The 14,644-nt window shown below is 46.0% G+C and overlaps 1 protein-coding gene across 1 annotated transcript in view; it reads left to right on the top strand.

Moving 5' to 3' along the window:
- Window positions 1-14,644, top strand: part of LOC115477106 (protein unc-79 homolog) — a 186,710-nt gene that overhangs the window by 48,543 nt on the left and 123,523 nt on the right. The window contains 2 exon segments of the mRNA XM_030213720.1: window positions 2,663-2,812; window positions 11,776-12,990. Coding sequence (XP_030069580.1) covers window positions 2,663-2,812; window positions 11,776-12,990 — 1,365 coding nt within the window.

The following is a 14,644-nucleotide window of genomic DNA, read 5'->3' as shown; positions in this document are numbered from 1 at the left end:
TATTGTGTTGACATTGTAATGTAGCATACTGTGCCATACTTTGTATTGTTATTTGAATATTTACACTGCTGTAATTGTCGGTTGCTTATGTTTGATTTATTTTTGCTATACACCACCTTGAGTGAATTCCTTGAAAAAGGCGATAAATAAATCCTAATGAATAAATAAAGAAAATAAATTCAGTGACATTTAGTATAGCCCCTCAAACCGCCTATGCTGAAACCGGCTAGTTTGTGGGCGGTGTGGGGGCAGAGTTAAGGTGGAGTGGAAACGTAGGGCCCTATTTACTACGCCACGCAATAGGCACGTTAGCGGCGCACTAAAATTTGGCATGCGCTAATGCTAAAGACACCCATAGGAATATATGGGTGTCTCTAGCGTTAGCGTACGCTAAGAACGGTAGCGCATCTTAGTGAACTGGGCTCTCAGCTGCTTAGCAGCAATTTTCAGTCCATTAACCAGCTAAGTAACCACATAAAGTTAGGACAGAAAACGAGCAGTCCTAACTTTCTGTCGTGAGTTAACTGGATGCCAGACTTAATATCAGCTGTGCCCGGTGTTAAGCGTTGTTAACAGCTCTTAACAGTACTGTGCCTAAATTGTAATGTGCACAGGCAAAAAGGGGCGTGGTTAGGGGGTGTGTGGAAATAGGCGTGTTGTGGGCGTTCCAAAATCTACACGCATTGTTATAAAATATGGGCCAGTGAGCTTAAATCTACATGCAGGAATTTACACCAGCTTTTTATTGGTGTAAATGGACACCAATGTAGATTCAGTTGCATTAATTACACCTAATTGTATTCTAAATATTGTGTGTAGATTTACACACGGCAGGGGCTTAGCCAGACTTTGGCTGGAGGGGGGTCCAGAGCCCAAAGTAAGGGGGCATGTTTTAGCCCCGCCCCTGGTGCCGCCGACCCCCCCCCCTCCATTTTTGACCCCCCTGGCACCACCTTTGACCCCCCCCGGCGCCAACCCTCTTGATCCCCCCTTCCCGCTGCCGCCAACCCTCCCCCACCACCGTCGGGTACCTTTGCTGGCGGGGATCCCCAGCCCCCGCCAGCCAAAGTCCTCTTCTCCGGCGCAGCCGCGTTGCTGATCTGCAAGGCTTCTGTTTCTGTGAGTCTGATGTGCTGCACGTACGTGCAAGATGTCAGACTCACAGAAACAGAAGCCTTGTAGATCAGCAACGTGGCCGCGCTGGAGAAGAAGACTTCGGCTGGCGGGGGTTGGGGACCCCCGCAAGCAAAGGTACCCGATGGCAATGGTGGTGGTAGGGGAGGGTTGGCAGCGGGGGGGGGGGCAGGGCCAAATCTACGGGGGCCCATGCCCCCGTGGCCCCACGTAGCTATGCCCCTGACACACTGTATTTAGAATATGCTTAGGCGTATTTGCTTAGTGCGCGTTAATTTTAGGTCCCATATATAGAATTGGGCCCTTACTGCTGCTGGCTGAATATTGACTCCATAAGTTAATATTATGTGTTTAGTCGTATTGTGTAATGAGAGGCAAAAGGGCTAAAGTATAAAGTCAAAGGATTCCCCACAGGGCAATGGTCTTTTTAGTATATTTTTAAATTTAGATTTAGATTTGCTCACACCTTCAGTAGTAGCTCAAAAGGTCTCAAAGCAGGATGACGTTCTATTTCTCCTATACAAATTACATTACTCTGGTATTTCTTATGTATATAATCGTTCAAATCTTAATATAAATATTAAGCTGCAAAAACAGGCTGCACATAACCCACATACACCAATCCCCCACACATGCAAAGAAAGAAAGAAAGGAAAAACCAAGATTCCCCAATAACTCTTCATATGTACTTATGAATAAAGCAGATGTAGTTATTTTCAAGTCCAGTTATATGTGTAAGAAATACCAGAGTAATGTAGTTTGTATAGGTATTCAGTAACTGGTATGTATAAGGATTAGTACCCCTTATTAATTATATATTACTGCTATGTCTCCACCCTCATCTCTCCCTACACTCCTTCCCTAGAACTCCGTTCACTAGGCAAATCTCTCCTAGTTGCACCCTTCTCCTCCATCGCTAACTCCAGAATCCGCTCCTTCTATCTCGCCACACCTTATGCTTGGAATAGGCTTCCTGAGCCATTACGTCTAGCTCCATCCCTGGCTGCCTTCAAATCCGGGCTAAAGGCCTACCTGTTTGATGCTGCTTTCGACTCCTGACTTGTAACTTTTATCTTATCCTTATGTGTCCTTCTGTCTGTCCTTCCCTTATCCTTTTTGGTCCTGTCTGTTTGTCCTGATTTAGATTGTAAGCTCTTTTGAGCAGGGACTGTCTTTCTTCATGTTCAATTGTAAAGCGCTGCGTACGACTGGTAGCGCTATAGAAATGATTTATAGTAGTAGTAATACTTTTCCTGTCACAGTCGCCAGCACTGTGGGTGCCGTGAGTGCTGAGTACCCCCAATATTGAGCAAGTGCTTTCATTTGTGTCCAAGGGAGGGTAATTTCTGTTGTGTTTGGTAGCCCCAATCATTGTGAAATGTTGATGCCCATCTTTCCTATTTGATCTATTACCCTTTGGCTGATTTTGAAAGCTTGCGATGTTGCACTTCTTGTGGAAGCCAAATATTGCAGTGTGAAAACCATTCTGTCTTCCCAAGTCTAATTTGTACTTTCTCCTGTCTGACAGAAGAAGAGAGCGTTTTCGATGAATCTGACATACATGATACCCCCACGGGAGCTTGCAATAAGGAATCGCAGACTTTTTTTGCAAGATTGAAACGGATAGGTGGGAACAAAATGGTGAAATATCAACCAGTAGAGATGAACGCTCAGAGAAGTATGCTCCTTCAGTTTCTGTCCTTTCATGCAATAATGTTATAGGGTGTCGAATTTGTTTTCTGTATATTGTAGCAGGAGGCTTTTCCCCTGGTCTTCCTCATCTACATAATGTGTGATTCCAGCCGATAATAATTGAATCTATCTATCTATCTATCTATCTATCTATCTATGATATGCAAATTTATCTCATGCATTTTCATTGTAGGTAGCCTGAAAACAAGGTTGGTTGGGAGGTTCTCCAGGTCTAGGTTGAAAACCATTGCACCAGTCTGTAGGATGTAGTTAGTCATGACTGCAAGGACAGTATGTCATACTACCACCCTATTCATAGTAACATAGTAGTAAGATAGTAGATGACGGCAGAAAAAGACCTGCATGGTTCATCCAGTCTGCCCAACAAGATAAACTCATATGTGCTACTTTTTGTGTATACCCTACTTTGATTTGTACCTGTCCTCTTCAGGGCACAGACCGTATAAGTCTGCCCAGCACTATCCCCGCCTCCCAACCACCAGTCCCGCTTCCCACCACCGGCTCTGGCACAGACCGTATAAGTCTGCCCAGCACTATCCCCACCTCCCAACCACCAGTCCCGCCTCCCACCACTGGCTCTGGCACAGACCGTATAAGTCTGCACAGCACTATCCCTGCCTCCCAACTACCAGCCCTGCCTCCCACCTTCGGCTCTGCCACCCAATCTCGGCTAAGCTCCTGAGGATCCATTCCTTCTGAACACGATTCCTTTATTTTTATCCCACTCATGTTCTTTTGTTTAGCATCTCTTCCCTTCTTTGTGACGCTTGAACATCAAAAGAGGATCTATAAGCTTTTGTGGGATGCCACCACAAAAGCAGCTGTAGGAAAATGGAGACCTGAGTATGAAATTTGGACATCTGCATTATTGTTTCTGGGGCTGTAATTAGGGTGGGGTGAAGGGATTTGTCCAGGCTGCCGTACTGTAGAGGCTGCCTGAAGTCCAGAGCAAGGTGTTTCAGTACCTGATGTGTGCTCTTAATTGCCTCTACTGCTCCTGGGTGCACAAAGTCAGGACAGGAGTGAGGCGGTCAAGGGCGTATTTTGTGCTGCCTTTTCAAGGTGCAGAAGTGCTCGGTTTAGGTACTGATCATTTCAGTTCTTTTTATAATATTTTGATGTACATCATTTGGTTTAGTGTGCACTTTATAGTCTGTGCTATCATGGAACAGCACACAGTAACATGGAATAGCATGCAGTGTGACATATAGCACACAGTAACATGGATTCCGTTATGTAGCTTGCCACTAATCCAGAACCTGTGGGATAGTTGTGTCCATTAACCAGTAGGTAGAGCTAGAGAACTGAATACTGTGCTGAGACATCTCTCTTGGCATTCATTCTAGCTCCTCAGTATTTTCTATCTCCAGCAGGTGGATGGACACACTTTTCAGCCCCTGGTTCTGAGTGCTTTGCTCCTGGTCCAGTTGTAGGGTCCATGGATGGAACAGGAGTCCCAGAGGTTAATAAACCGCTTGCCTTCCGAGATCCACTCCCATTCTAGCAGGGGCTCCAGTCCGAGTTTTCTCCGACAATCCGTCAGTGGTGGCTTATATCAAGAAGCAAGGTGGGACCCACAGTCATCCGATGGTGATGGAGGCAGCCTCCTCATGAGTTGGGCAGAGAAAACTCTTTTCTCCTTGTTGGCAACTTACATCATGGGGTCCTTGAATATAAGGCAGACTTTCTCAGCAGGCACTCCTTGGACCCAGGAGAATGGAAACTATCCAGCCAGCAGTTTCAGCTGATAGTGAATTGATGGGGTTCTCCACATCTGGACTTGATGGGGAAGGAAAGGAATGCCAAAGTGTCCATGTTCTCCAGCCGTTGGAAAGAACTGGGCTCGTTGGGGATTGATGCTCCACTGGAGCCCTGGCCAGAGAAACATCTACTGTATGTCTTCCCTCCTTAGCCCATGGTAGGCCAAGTGTTCAGACTTACATGTGCGCGCACTACCCACGCACTAAATAATAGTTTTTATTTTTTAGCACTGGGGGGTGGGTCTGGGGTGGAGACTAGGTGTGTTCTGTGCTAATCTGTTAGCACTGCTACATTGCCGTGTGCTAACAATTTGTATGTGGTTAGCACATGAGCCCTTACCGCCTAGAAAATAGGTGTTGGTAAGTGTTGACATGCTAATATACATGGAGGGGCATAATTGAACAAAAACGTCTATCTCCATGGGCGTTTATCTCCGAGAACGGGTCCGTGAAGGGGCGGACCGAACCGTATTTTCGAAACAAATAGACGTCCATGTTTTATTCGACAATTTGTGAGCTGGGCGTTTTTGTTTTTCAGTGATAATGGAAAATGAAAGCGCCCAGCTCAAAAACAAATAAATCCAAGGCATTTGTTTGTGGGAGGGACCAGGAGTCGTAGTGCACTGGTCCCCCTCACAATCCAGGACACCAACCGGGCACCCTAGGGGGCACTTTTACAAAAACAAAAAAAAAAAGGTAAAAGAGCTCCCAGGTGCATAGCACCCTTCCCTTGGGTGTTGAGCCCCCCAAATCCCCCTCAAAACCCACCGCCCACAAGTCTACACCATTACTATAGCCCTAAGGGGTGAAGGGGGGCACCTATATGTGGGTACAGTGGGTTTGGGGGGTGGTTTGGAGGGCTCCCATTTACCAGCACAAGTGTAACATGTGGGGGGGGGGGGGATGGGCCTGGGTCCACCTGCCTGAAGTCCACTGCACCCCCTAATAACTGCTCCAGTGACCTGCATACTGCTGCCAGGGAGGTGGGTATGACATTTGAGGGTGAAAATAAAAAGTTGTGAAACGGCATATTTTGTGGTGGGAGGGGGTTTGTGACCACTGGGGGAGTCAGGGGAGGTCATCCCCGATTTCCTCCAGTGGTCATCTGGTCATTTAGGGCACTTTTTGGGGCCTTATTCGTGGAAAAACAGGGTCCAGGAAAAGTGCCCTAACTTCTCGCTAAAAACGCATATTTTTCTTCCATTATCGGCGAAAGGTGCCCATCTCTGATCGCCCGATAACCACGCCCCAGTTCCGCCTTCACCACGCCTTCGACACGCCCCCATCAACTTTATCCGCATCCGCGACGGAGTGCAGTTGAAAACGTCCAAATTCGGCTTTCGATTATACCGCTTTATTCGTTTTTGTGAGATAAACGTCTATCTCCCGATTTGGGTCGCAATATAGACGTTTTTCTTTTTCAATTATAAGCTGGATAGTAACATAGTAGATGATGGCAGAAAAAGACCTGCACGGTCCATCCAGTCTGCCCAACAAGATAAACTCATATGTGCTACTTTTTGTGTATACCTTACCTTGATTTGTACCTGTCCTTTTCAGGGCACAGACCGTATAAGTCTGCCCAGCACTATCCCTGCCTCCCAACCACCGGCTCTGGCACAGACCGTATAAGTCTGCCCAGCACTATCCCCGACTCCCAACCACCAGCCCCGCCTCCCACCACCGGTTCTGGCACAGACTGTACTAATGGGAAAATTAACGCATGGGCATTATTGGCAAAATAGAACAATTGGCCAGTTCCTAGCAGCGCTAAAAGTGGCCTTAGAGTGCGCTGGGGATAGTTCAGACAATGTTTTAGCACTGCTTAGTAAAAGGGCCCCTATATATGTTCCTGTATTACCTATGGCCTTCATTATGGGTATCCTGAAAATCTGACTGGCTAGATGTGTCCTAACGACTGGGTTGAGAAACCCTTTTAACAAACTGTTTTCCTTAACTACAAGTTGAGGTGTAGCTCATGTGCTTACCTTAGTGCATCTGCAAAGCAGCTAGCGTGTGTGCTGGGTTGTTGTGTTGATTGGTAATGAATTGTTCTGATTGCCTCAGCATTATTTTTGCGCTTAAACTTGCAAAAGCTAAAGGATCTGTGCTGAAAGTATGGTTAGTGAATGAACACCTTCAGTGCAATAGACAGAAGGAGTTATATATTTGCCGGCAAGTGAAAAAAACACATAACTGATGGGGTATACATACATACATAAATAACATAGTAGATGACGGCAGAAAAAGACCTGCACGGTCCATCTAGTCTGCCCAACAATTTAAACTCATATGTGCTACTTTATGTGTATACCTGACCTTGATTTGTTTCTGCCATTTTCAGGGCACAGACCGTAGAAGTCTTGCCCAACACTAGCCCCGCCTCCCAACCACCAGCCCCGCCTCCCCCCACCGGCTCAATGTGCCACCATTACAATGTGTTATTTTACTGTTACCCACAATAATTAGTAACTAACCCCCCTGTCTACTAAGCCACAGTAGTGGCTGCTGCATGGCAGTGCTGACATAGTGAATGGACTGTGTCAGCATTAGTGCACGGCAGCTGCTAGCACAGACCAGGGGTAAGTCTCAATGCATAAAATGGAACCTGTGCAAAAATAGCACCAGTTAGTGATAAAATAACATATCTTAATGGTAACCCACGCGGATAACTTCCATCCTTAATGTGAAGATTTTCAGTCTCTAGTAACCAAAACTGATATTGTGATGTCATAATGCCTCATTCCACCAATGCCTAAGAGCCAACCTCATCAATGACATTACAATAGCTTGATTGTCCTATATCTGGCTCATTTTTGTTACATAGAGTCAGTGGCGTAGCTACGTGGGGCCTGAGGGGGCCTGGGCCCCCGTAGATTTCAGTGGGGACCCCCCTCCCGGCGAACCCGCCGCCGCCGCCTACGTTCTGTTTTGCTGGCGGGGGACCCCACTCCCCGCCAGCCGACGTCCTCTCCCGTAGAACGCAGCAGCATTGGCAGAGAAAAGTCTTCTTCCTTGCATGCTGACGTCCTGCACGTTGTACGTGCAGGACGTCAGCATGCAAGGAAGAAGACTTTGCCAGACAGTGCCGCTGCGTTCTACGGGAGAGGACGTCGGCTGGCGGGGAGTGGGGTCCCCCGCCAGCAAAACGGAAGGTAGGCGGCGGCGGGGGAGGGTTCGCGGCGGGAGGGGGTCGGCAGAGACGGGGGGGACAATGGCGGCGGGAGGGGCGGCGGCAGGGGGAGGGCTAAAATGTGCCCCCTCCCCGCGAGCTGTGGACCCCCCTCCCACACAAGTCTGGCTACGCCCCTGCATAGAGTAGTGATTTTGTTCTGTACAGACATTTCTTTTTTTCTTTAGTTAAGGAGGAAAGTTACTTTTAACCCAGGTTATTAATAACTAGGTTTCATTGCATAAAATGGGACCTGTGCTAAAATAGCCCGAGTTGGTATTAAAATAACCCATCTTAACAATAGCCCACATTGATAACATTCCCTCTCAGCGTTAAGAGTTTCAGTCTCTGGTAGCCAGAGCTGATATTGTGATGTCATAATGCCTCATTCCACCAATGCCTAAGAGCCAACCTCATCAGTGATGTCATAATCGCTTGATTGTCCTATATTTGGCTCCCTTTTTTACCCATAGCACAGATTTGGATTTCTAGAGTCATTTTTTTTCTTTAATTAAGGGGGAAGTTATCAATGTGGGTTACCTTTGAGACGTGTTATTTGCTGTTAACCCCAGTTATTAATAACTAGGAGGCGTATTTTCAAAGCACTTAGATTTACAAAGTTCAACAATAACCTATGGATGTTTTTAAGTCTAAGTGCTTTGAAAATGAATCCCTGAGTCTCATTGTATGAAATGGGACCTGTACTAAAATAGCGTGAGTTAGTGGTAAAATAACATGTCTGAACAGTAGCCCATGTTGAACTATGCCCCTTAAATTGCTGAATGAACTGATATTATCCACATAAAAATAGGCCAGATTAGGGGTGGGCATGGGGAATGCTGGGAATGATCTTTCTAGGGTCTATATTCACCACACTATCAATATATTCAGCACCTGTATACGGTGGATTTGGCACTGAATATACATATTAAGTGCTGTTATCTTAGTACAGCGACTGTGCTTGCTGAAAACTCACCCCCAGCGTACGGATGTGCACTCACTGTTGTGATGTTAAGCACACCATAGTACCGTGTTTCCCCGAATATAAGACACTGTCTTATATTAATTTTTGCGCCCAAAAAGGCGCTAGGTCTTATTTTCAGGGGATGTCTTAGTATTTCGGGGAAACACGGTTGGCCCGCCCACCTTCCCTCCGTCGCTCCTGCAACTACCGGTAACCCCCCACCCGAGGTCGCCCCCCCCCCACCCACCAGAGATGGCGCTCCCACCCGAAGTCGCCGGGCCCCACCCCCCTCCGTCGCTCCGAAACTAACCTGAACTTAAGCCTCCTTTCACTTTCCTTCCAGTTCGCAGGAGCAGCAGGGCAGGCCTCTCCTTCCTTCCGTGCCCCACCCTCGCCTGACATTATGTTACGTCAGGCGAGGGCGGGACACGGAAGGAAGGAGTGGCCTGCCCTCCTGCTGCTGCTGCTTGCTGCGAACTGGAAGGAAAGTGAAAGGAGGCTTAAGTTCAGGTTAGTTTCGGAGCGACGGAGGGGGGTGGGGCCCGGCGACTTCGGGTGGGAGCGCCATCTCGGGAGGGGGGGCGACCTCGGGTGGGGGGTTAGTTTCGGAGCGACGGTGGGGGGGCCCGGCGATCTCGGGGGGGGGGGCGACCCTACTTACCGGTAAAAGAAAAACTTTGCTAGACCTTACTTTCGGGGGAGGCCTTATATTTTCCAAGGGCACCAAAAACCTCAGTAGGTCTTATTTTATGGGGATGCCCTATTTTTGGGGAAACACGGTAGGTTGGCCTCCACCAGCTACATGCTTTCTATTTCAGCCTAGTGAGGTCCTGTCCCCAGAGAAGAACACAGATTACTGGTTAGTGCTGGCAGTTGGTGATTTTTCTAGTTCCATTCTGTGTTAAATTCCTGCATTTGAAACAGAACTAGGCTGATCTGGAGTAGGTTTGGTGCCACAGACTCTATTTCATAGGCACTTGTTCACTGCTCTTCCTATTTTTTTTTTTTGCTGTGTAAGTAAACAGCTTGTCATCATGTTAGGTTGGATTTTTTTTTTGTTCCATGGAAATAATTAGAATTTATTCAGGAAGATTTGCTGAGCGATAATCTACTGTACACCGCCTTGGGTGCAGGGCCGCCGAGAGACTGAACCGGGCCTGGGGCAGGGCCACTGCCGCTCCCCCAAGTATCTGATTGCTGCTTCCCCCTCCCCCCCCCCCCCCCGATCACTGCCGCTGCTGAAATACCTTGGCTGGCGGGCATCCCAGGTCCTGCCATCAGAAGATGTTTTCTTCCTCCAGCGCTGACTGCCTGCCCCTGCGGCTACTTTTTCTCTCAGGGCATGCTTGGTTTCAAAACCAAGAGGAAAAGCAGCCACTCAGCAATGGGCAGAAGATCAGCGTTGGAGGAAGCTCTGGGTCTTCCCCAGACTCCAAGGGGGGGGGGGGGCGGCGCTGGAGTTTTCTCTCTCCTGCTCCTGTCGGGACACAATCACTCATGTCCCGTTAGGAGCAGGAGAGAGAGAGAGACCCCAGCACTGGGCCCCCCTTGGAGGCCTGGGCCCAGGGAATTTTGCCCCCCCCCCCCCCCCTCTTGGTGACCTTGCTTGGGTGAATATGTTTATAAAGGTGGTTAATTAATCCCAATTACAAATATAAATAAATACATGATTTGGCCTTCTGTAATATCAATAGAAATCAAACAAAATAAAACATGGAAAAGAAAATAAGATGATACCTTTTTTATTGGACATAACTTAATACATTTCTTGATTAGCTTTCGAAGGTTGCCCTTCTTCGTCAGATCGGAAATAAGCAAATGTGCTAGCTGACAGTGTATATAAGTGAAAACATTCAAGCATTACTATGACAGTCTGACAGGGTGGGAGGATGGGGGTGGGTAGGAGGTATGCATGGGGACATCAAAGCATATCATTGATATTCTAACAGGATGGGTGTGGATAGGTGAGGGGTGGAGAGAAATACAGCTTTATGGTTTATGATGGGCTAGGAACCCCAGATCCTTGTTAAGTCCTTTCTGTTGGGTGTTAAAATATTCAATCATTCTGACTTCAAAGGTCTTACGTTCTTGTATGGTTTTAAAGTTACCTTTCAGGATTCTCACTGTGAAGTCACTGGTACAGTGTCCTGGTCCTGTAAAATGTTGACCAACAGGTGTGGGAACCCTACTGGCACCAGTATTGTTCATGTGATGTCTATGTAAATTGAATCTTGTCTTAAGCATCTGGCCTGTTTCTCCAATATAGCATCCTTCGTTACATTTTTTTTTTACACTGAATGATATATACCACATTGGAAGATGAGCAAGTGAAAGATCCCTTTATGTTGAATATCTTTCCTTTGTGGGTAACTGTGGGGTCCTGTGAAATATTTTGGCATAGTTTGCAACTGGATAAATTACAGGGAAGTGTGCCCTTCTGTTCCTTTTCAGTCTGTGATGGAAGTTTACTTCTGATTAGCTTGTGTTTTAAGTTGGGTGGCTGTCGGAAGGCCAGTACTGGTGGGATGGGAATATCTCTTTCAGTAATTCATCCTCCTGGTATCATCTTATTTTCTTTTCCATGTTTTATTTTGTTTGATTTCTATTGATAACCATAAGAGTGGACTAACACGGCTACCACACTCCTCTGCCTTCTGTAATAGAAATGGTGTTTTCAGTATACATTTGTTTAGGATTTGCAGATTGGTTGGTGGAACCAAGCGAAACATTGTCCCTGTTTTGACTGTCACTACTGGCCAAGATGCGTATAGAGTTGTTATTCATAATCCTTTATGCTTCGGATGCAGTTAGTAAAAGGTTAGTGATCAGCTTAGTCAGAAGTACACAGAAACAGTTGAATAGGGTTACCCAGTTCAGCTTTAATGAAGTGATTTAGGAATGACCCTGACAGGCACAGTGGCTCTGAGATAGATAATTTCACTCAAAAGTATCATTGAGCTTACATGTCTGTTATGTACTGAGCATTGTTTTGAGTATATGGAAGCCAATGGTGTGTTTTCTCTTTTCATTAGGTGAAATAGAACTGGCCGAATATAGAGAAACGGGAGCACTGCAAGATAGCATCCTGCGCTGTGTAAGGGAAGAAAGCATACAGAAAAAGAAACTTCGTTCTCTAAAGCAAAAATCTCTTGACATTGGGAATGCCGACTCCCTGTTGTTCACTTTGGACGAACATCGTAGGAAGTCTTGCATAGACCGCTGCGAGTTAGGCCATCCCACTGCTTCTGTTTACAGCACTCACAGGCAAAATGACTGTGGCCGACCCAGGCAGAATTCCTCCACCAGAACTGAGACCACAGACATGGAGCAGAATGCCGTGCCCAGAGAAAGTCTTCCGGAAACCAGGAGACCTGTTATCCCTGAAGTCAGATTAAGCTGCATGGAAACGTTTGACGTGAAAGTTGACTCTCCCGTGAAGCCTCCCAGTCCTAGAGAAGACTTGGATCTTATAGACTTGTCCTCCGACTCAACATCAGGCCCTGAAAAACAGTCAATGCTTTCAACCTCAGACAGTGACTCCTTGGTCTTTGAACCCCTCCCTCCTCTGAGAATAGTAGAAAGTGATGATGAGGAATATCAAAGCTTGAACCAAATCAATGATGGGGTCTCTGGGAATACTGTTGTGTCTCCTTGCTTGACTCCAACCAGTGCCTCCATGCTCAGTCTGTGCATGACTCCGCTTGTGCAAGTCAGTGTTGAAGATTGTTCTAAAGACTCTGCTTTGAAGGATAGTAGCCATAATCCAGAGTTAGGAAAGGAACTACCTCGTGGCAGTCCCGAAGATCAAAAGGACTTGGAAGAGTTGGCCATGCCAGAAGATTTTCAAGACTTGTCCTGTGGGAGCCCTCTAACGCTGAAGCAAAAGAGAGACCAGTTTAGAAAATCTTCTGCCCTTCTTGAAATGTCTGTTGATGATGAGTTTACGAACACAGAGGAGGAAATGAAGCCTGATGAGCCCGTTCTCAGTTCCAGTGTGAAAACGGTACATATTAAGGCTCCGGAGGATTCTGAAAATCAAACAGAGAGCGAGAAGCCTGACGCCAGCACAGAGTCTGATACAGAGCAAACCGCAGAACAGAAGGAGGAAGCTGAGGAATCCGAATTTAAAATTCAGATAGTCCCCAGGCAGAGGAAGCAAAGGAAGATTGCTGTGAGCGCCATCCAGAGAGAGTACCTCGATATTACTTTTAACATTCTTGATAAACTGAGCGAGCAGAAAGACTCAGGTAAGCCCGGCACGAGAGATTAATGCCTGCCGACTCTGCTGCTCTTTATTCCTTCAATGCTTCAATACAACATTTATGTACTAGTTAGTGAGACAAGATTAATATGCTAAACTGGTTACAAGCGCACAGGTGCTTTGTATGGCAAATCAATGCAAGTTTCATCTTTTTACGATAGCTAGTTAATAAGATGTAATGTAATATTGTTTACTGTATACTGAACAGTTCCACTGTAAGTTATTACTAATTAATGTTTGCTAATCTTTTGATAACATACTGTTAAATGTAAACCACTTAGAACTTGTTGGTAAAGCGGATTATAAATGCCAAATTAAATTAAATATACCGCCCACCAAAATTAGAGGCCCTTTTACTAAGATGCACGAAGAAATGGGCTTAGTGTTTTTTTTAACATGGGACTTTTCTGCGTGTTAAGTCCATTTCTAGCCCATCCCTAAAACAGGGCTTTCTTTTATTGCAGGTCCTGCACTAAATTTTTCAATTAGCATGTAGGACATGCAAAGAAATTAAGAGCACCTACCGCTTCCTGTTTCTGAGGCGCTAAGTGGTCCCATGTTAACTCAGCACTAGCCACTTAGTATGCACTCATGTAAACACACTAGGGTGGTCAACACTTCTCCGCCCGTGACACGCCCCTTCTACAAAACTATTTTTGAAAAACAGTAAACGCGCTCTTAGTGCATGCAAAATAGACAAAATACCGCTAAACAGTTGAACACATTTTGCGGCAGCCTGTTTTTCAAATGCTAAGAATGTGTTTGAGCTTAACTTCCTTTAGTAAAAGTGCCCCTTAATGAAATAACTCTAAAATCTCCAAGATACAAAGGGGGTATTCATTTAACACAGTATTTCACCGGCTGGTCTTGGAGTACCCTCGGTTTTCAGGATCTCCACTTTGAAAATGCATGAGAGAGATTTGCACGCATCACCTCCACAGCATGTAAATCTACATCATGCATATTCATAGTGCTTATCCTGATAACTAGACTGGCTAGGGAGTAATCCAGGACCAGCTTAAACAACGCTGGTACTGCATAAAAGAGGAATTCTCTGGTCAGCAGATAAGGGTCGTATAGCCCATCCAGTCTGCCCATCCTCAGTAACCACTAACTCCTCCTTTTCCTGAGAGATCCCACATGTCTATCCCTCGCCTTCTTAAACTCTGACACAGTCATCGTACGGATCTCATTGAGCACACGTATGTTACTCTTGGGCATCTTAACCTAGTCCTCGGGACACACTACTACTACTACTTATCATTTCTATAGCGCTACAAGGCATACACAGCACTGCACACCATACACAAAACGACAGTCCCTGCTCAAAGAGCTTACAATCTAGATAAGACAGGTAGACAGACAGAACAATTGGATATCCTGAAAACCTGACTAGCTGGGTGTGTCCTGACGACTGGGTGTTTCCTGATCAATAACAATCTCATTTCTCTGTTTTGTTTACTTCCAGGCTAGTCACTGTTTATTCACTTCTGGTCTTTTAGACTCTAGAGGACAAATATCTTCAGATATCCGTATATTTCAAATAGTAACTGCTGAACAAAGGGTTCTAATAAAGAGAAATTCAGATATTGTCTAATTGTCAAACAATATTGAAATACAAGCACCTTTCTGCTTTGCAG

Source organism: Microcaecilia unicolor, chromosome 9 (assembly GCF_901765095.1).
Source record: "Microcaecilia unicolor chromosome 9, aMicUni1.1, whole genome shotgun sequence".
Taxonomy (NCBI): Eukaryota; Metazoa; Chordata; class Amphibia; order Gymnophiona; family Siphonopidae; genus Microcaecilia; species Microcaecilia unicolor.
Note: the sequence above shows the minus strand (reverse complement) of the source record. Positions and strands in the feature narration are given on the sequence as shown.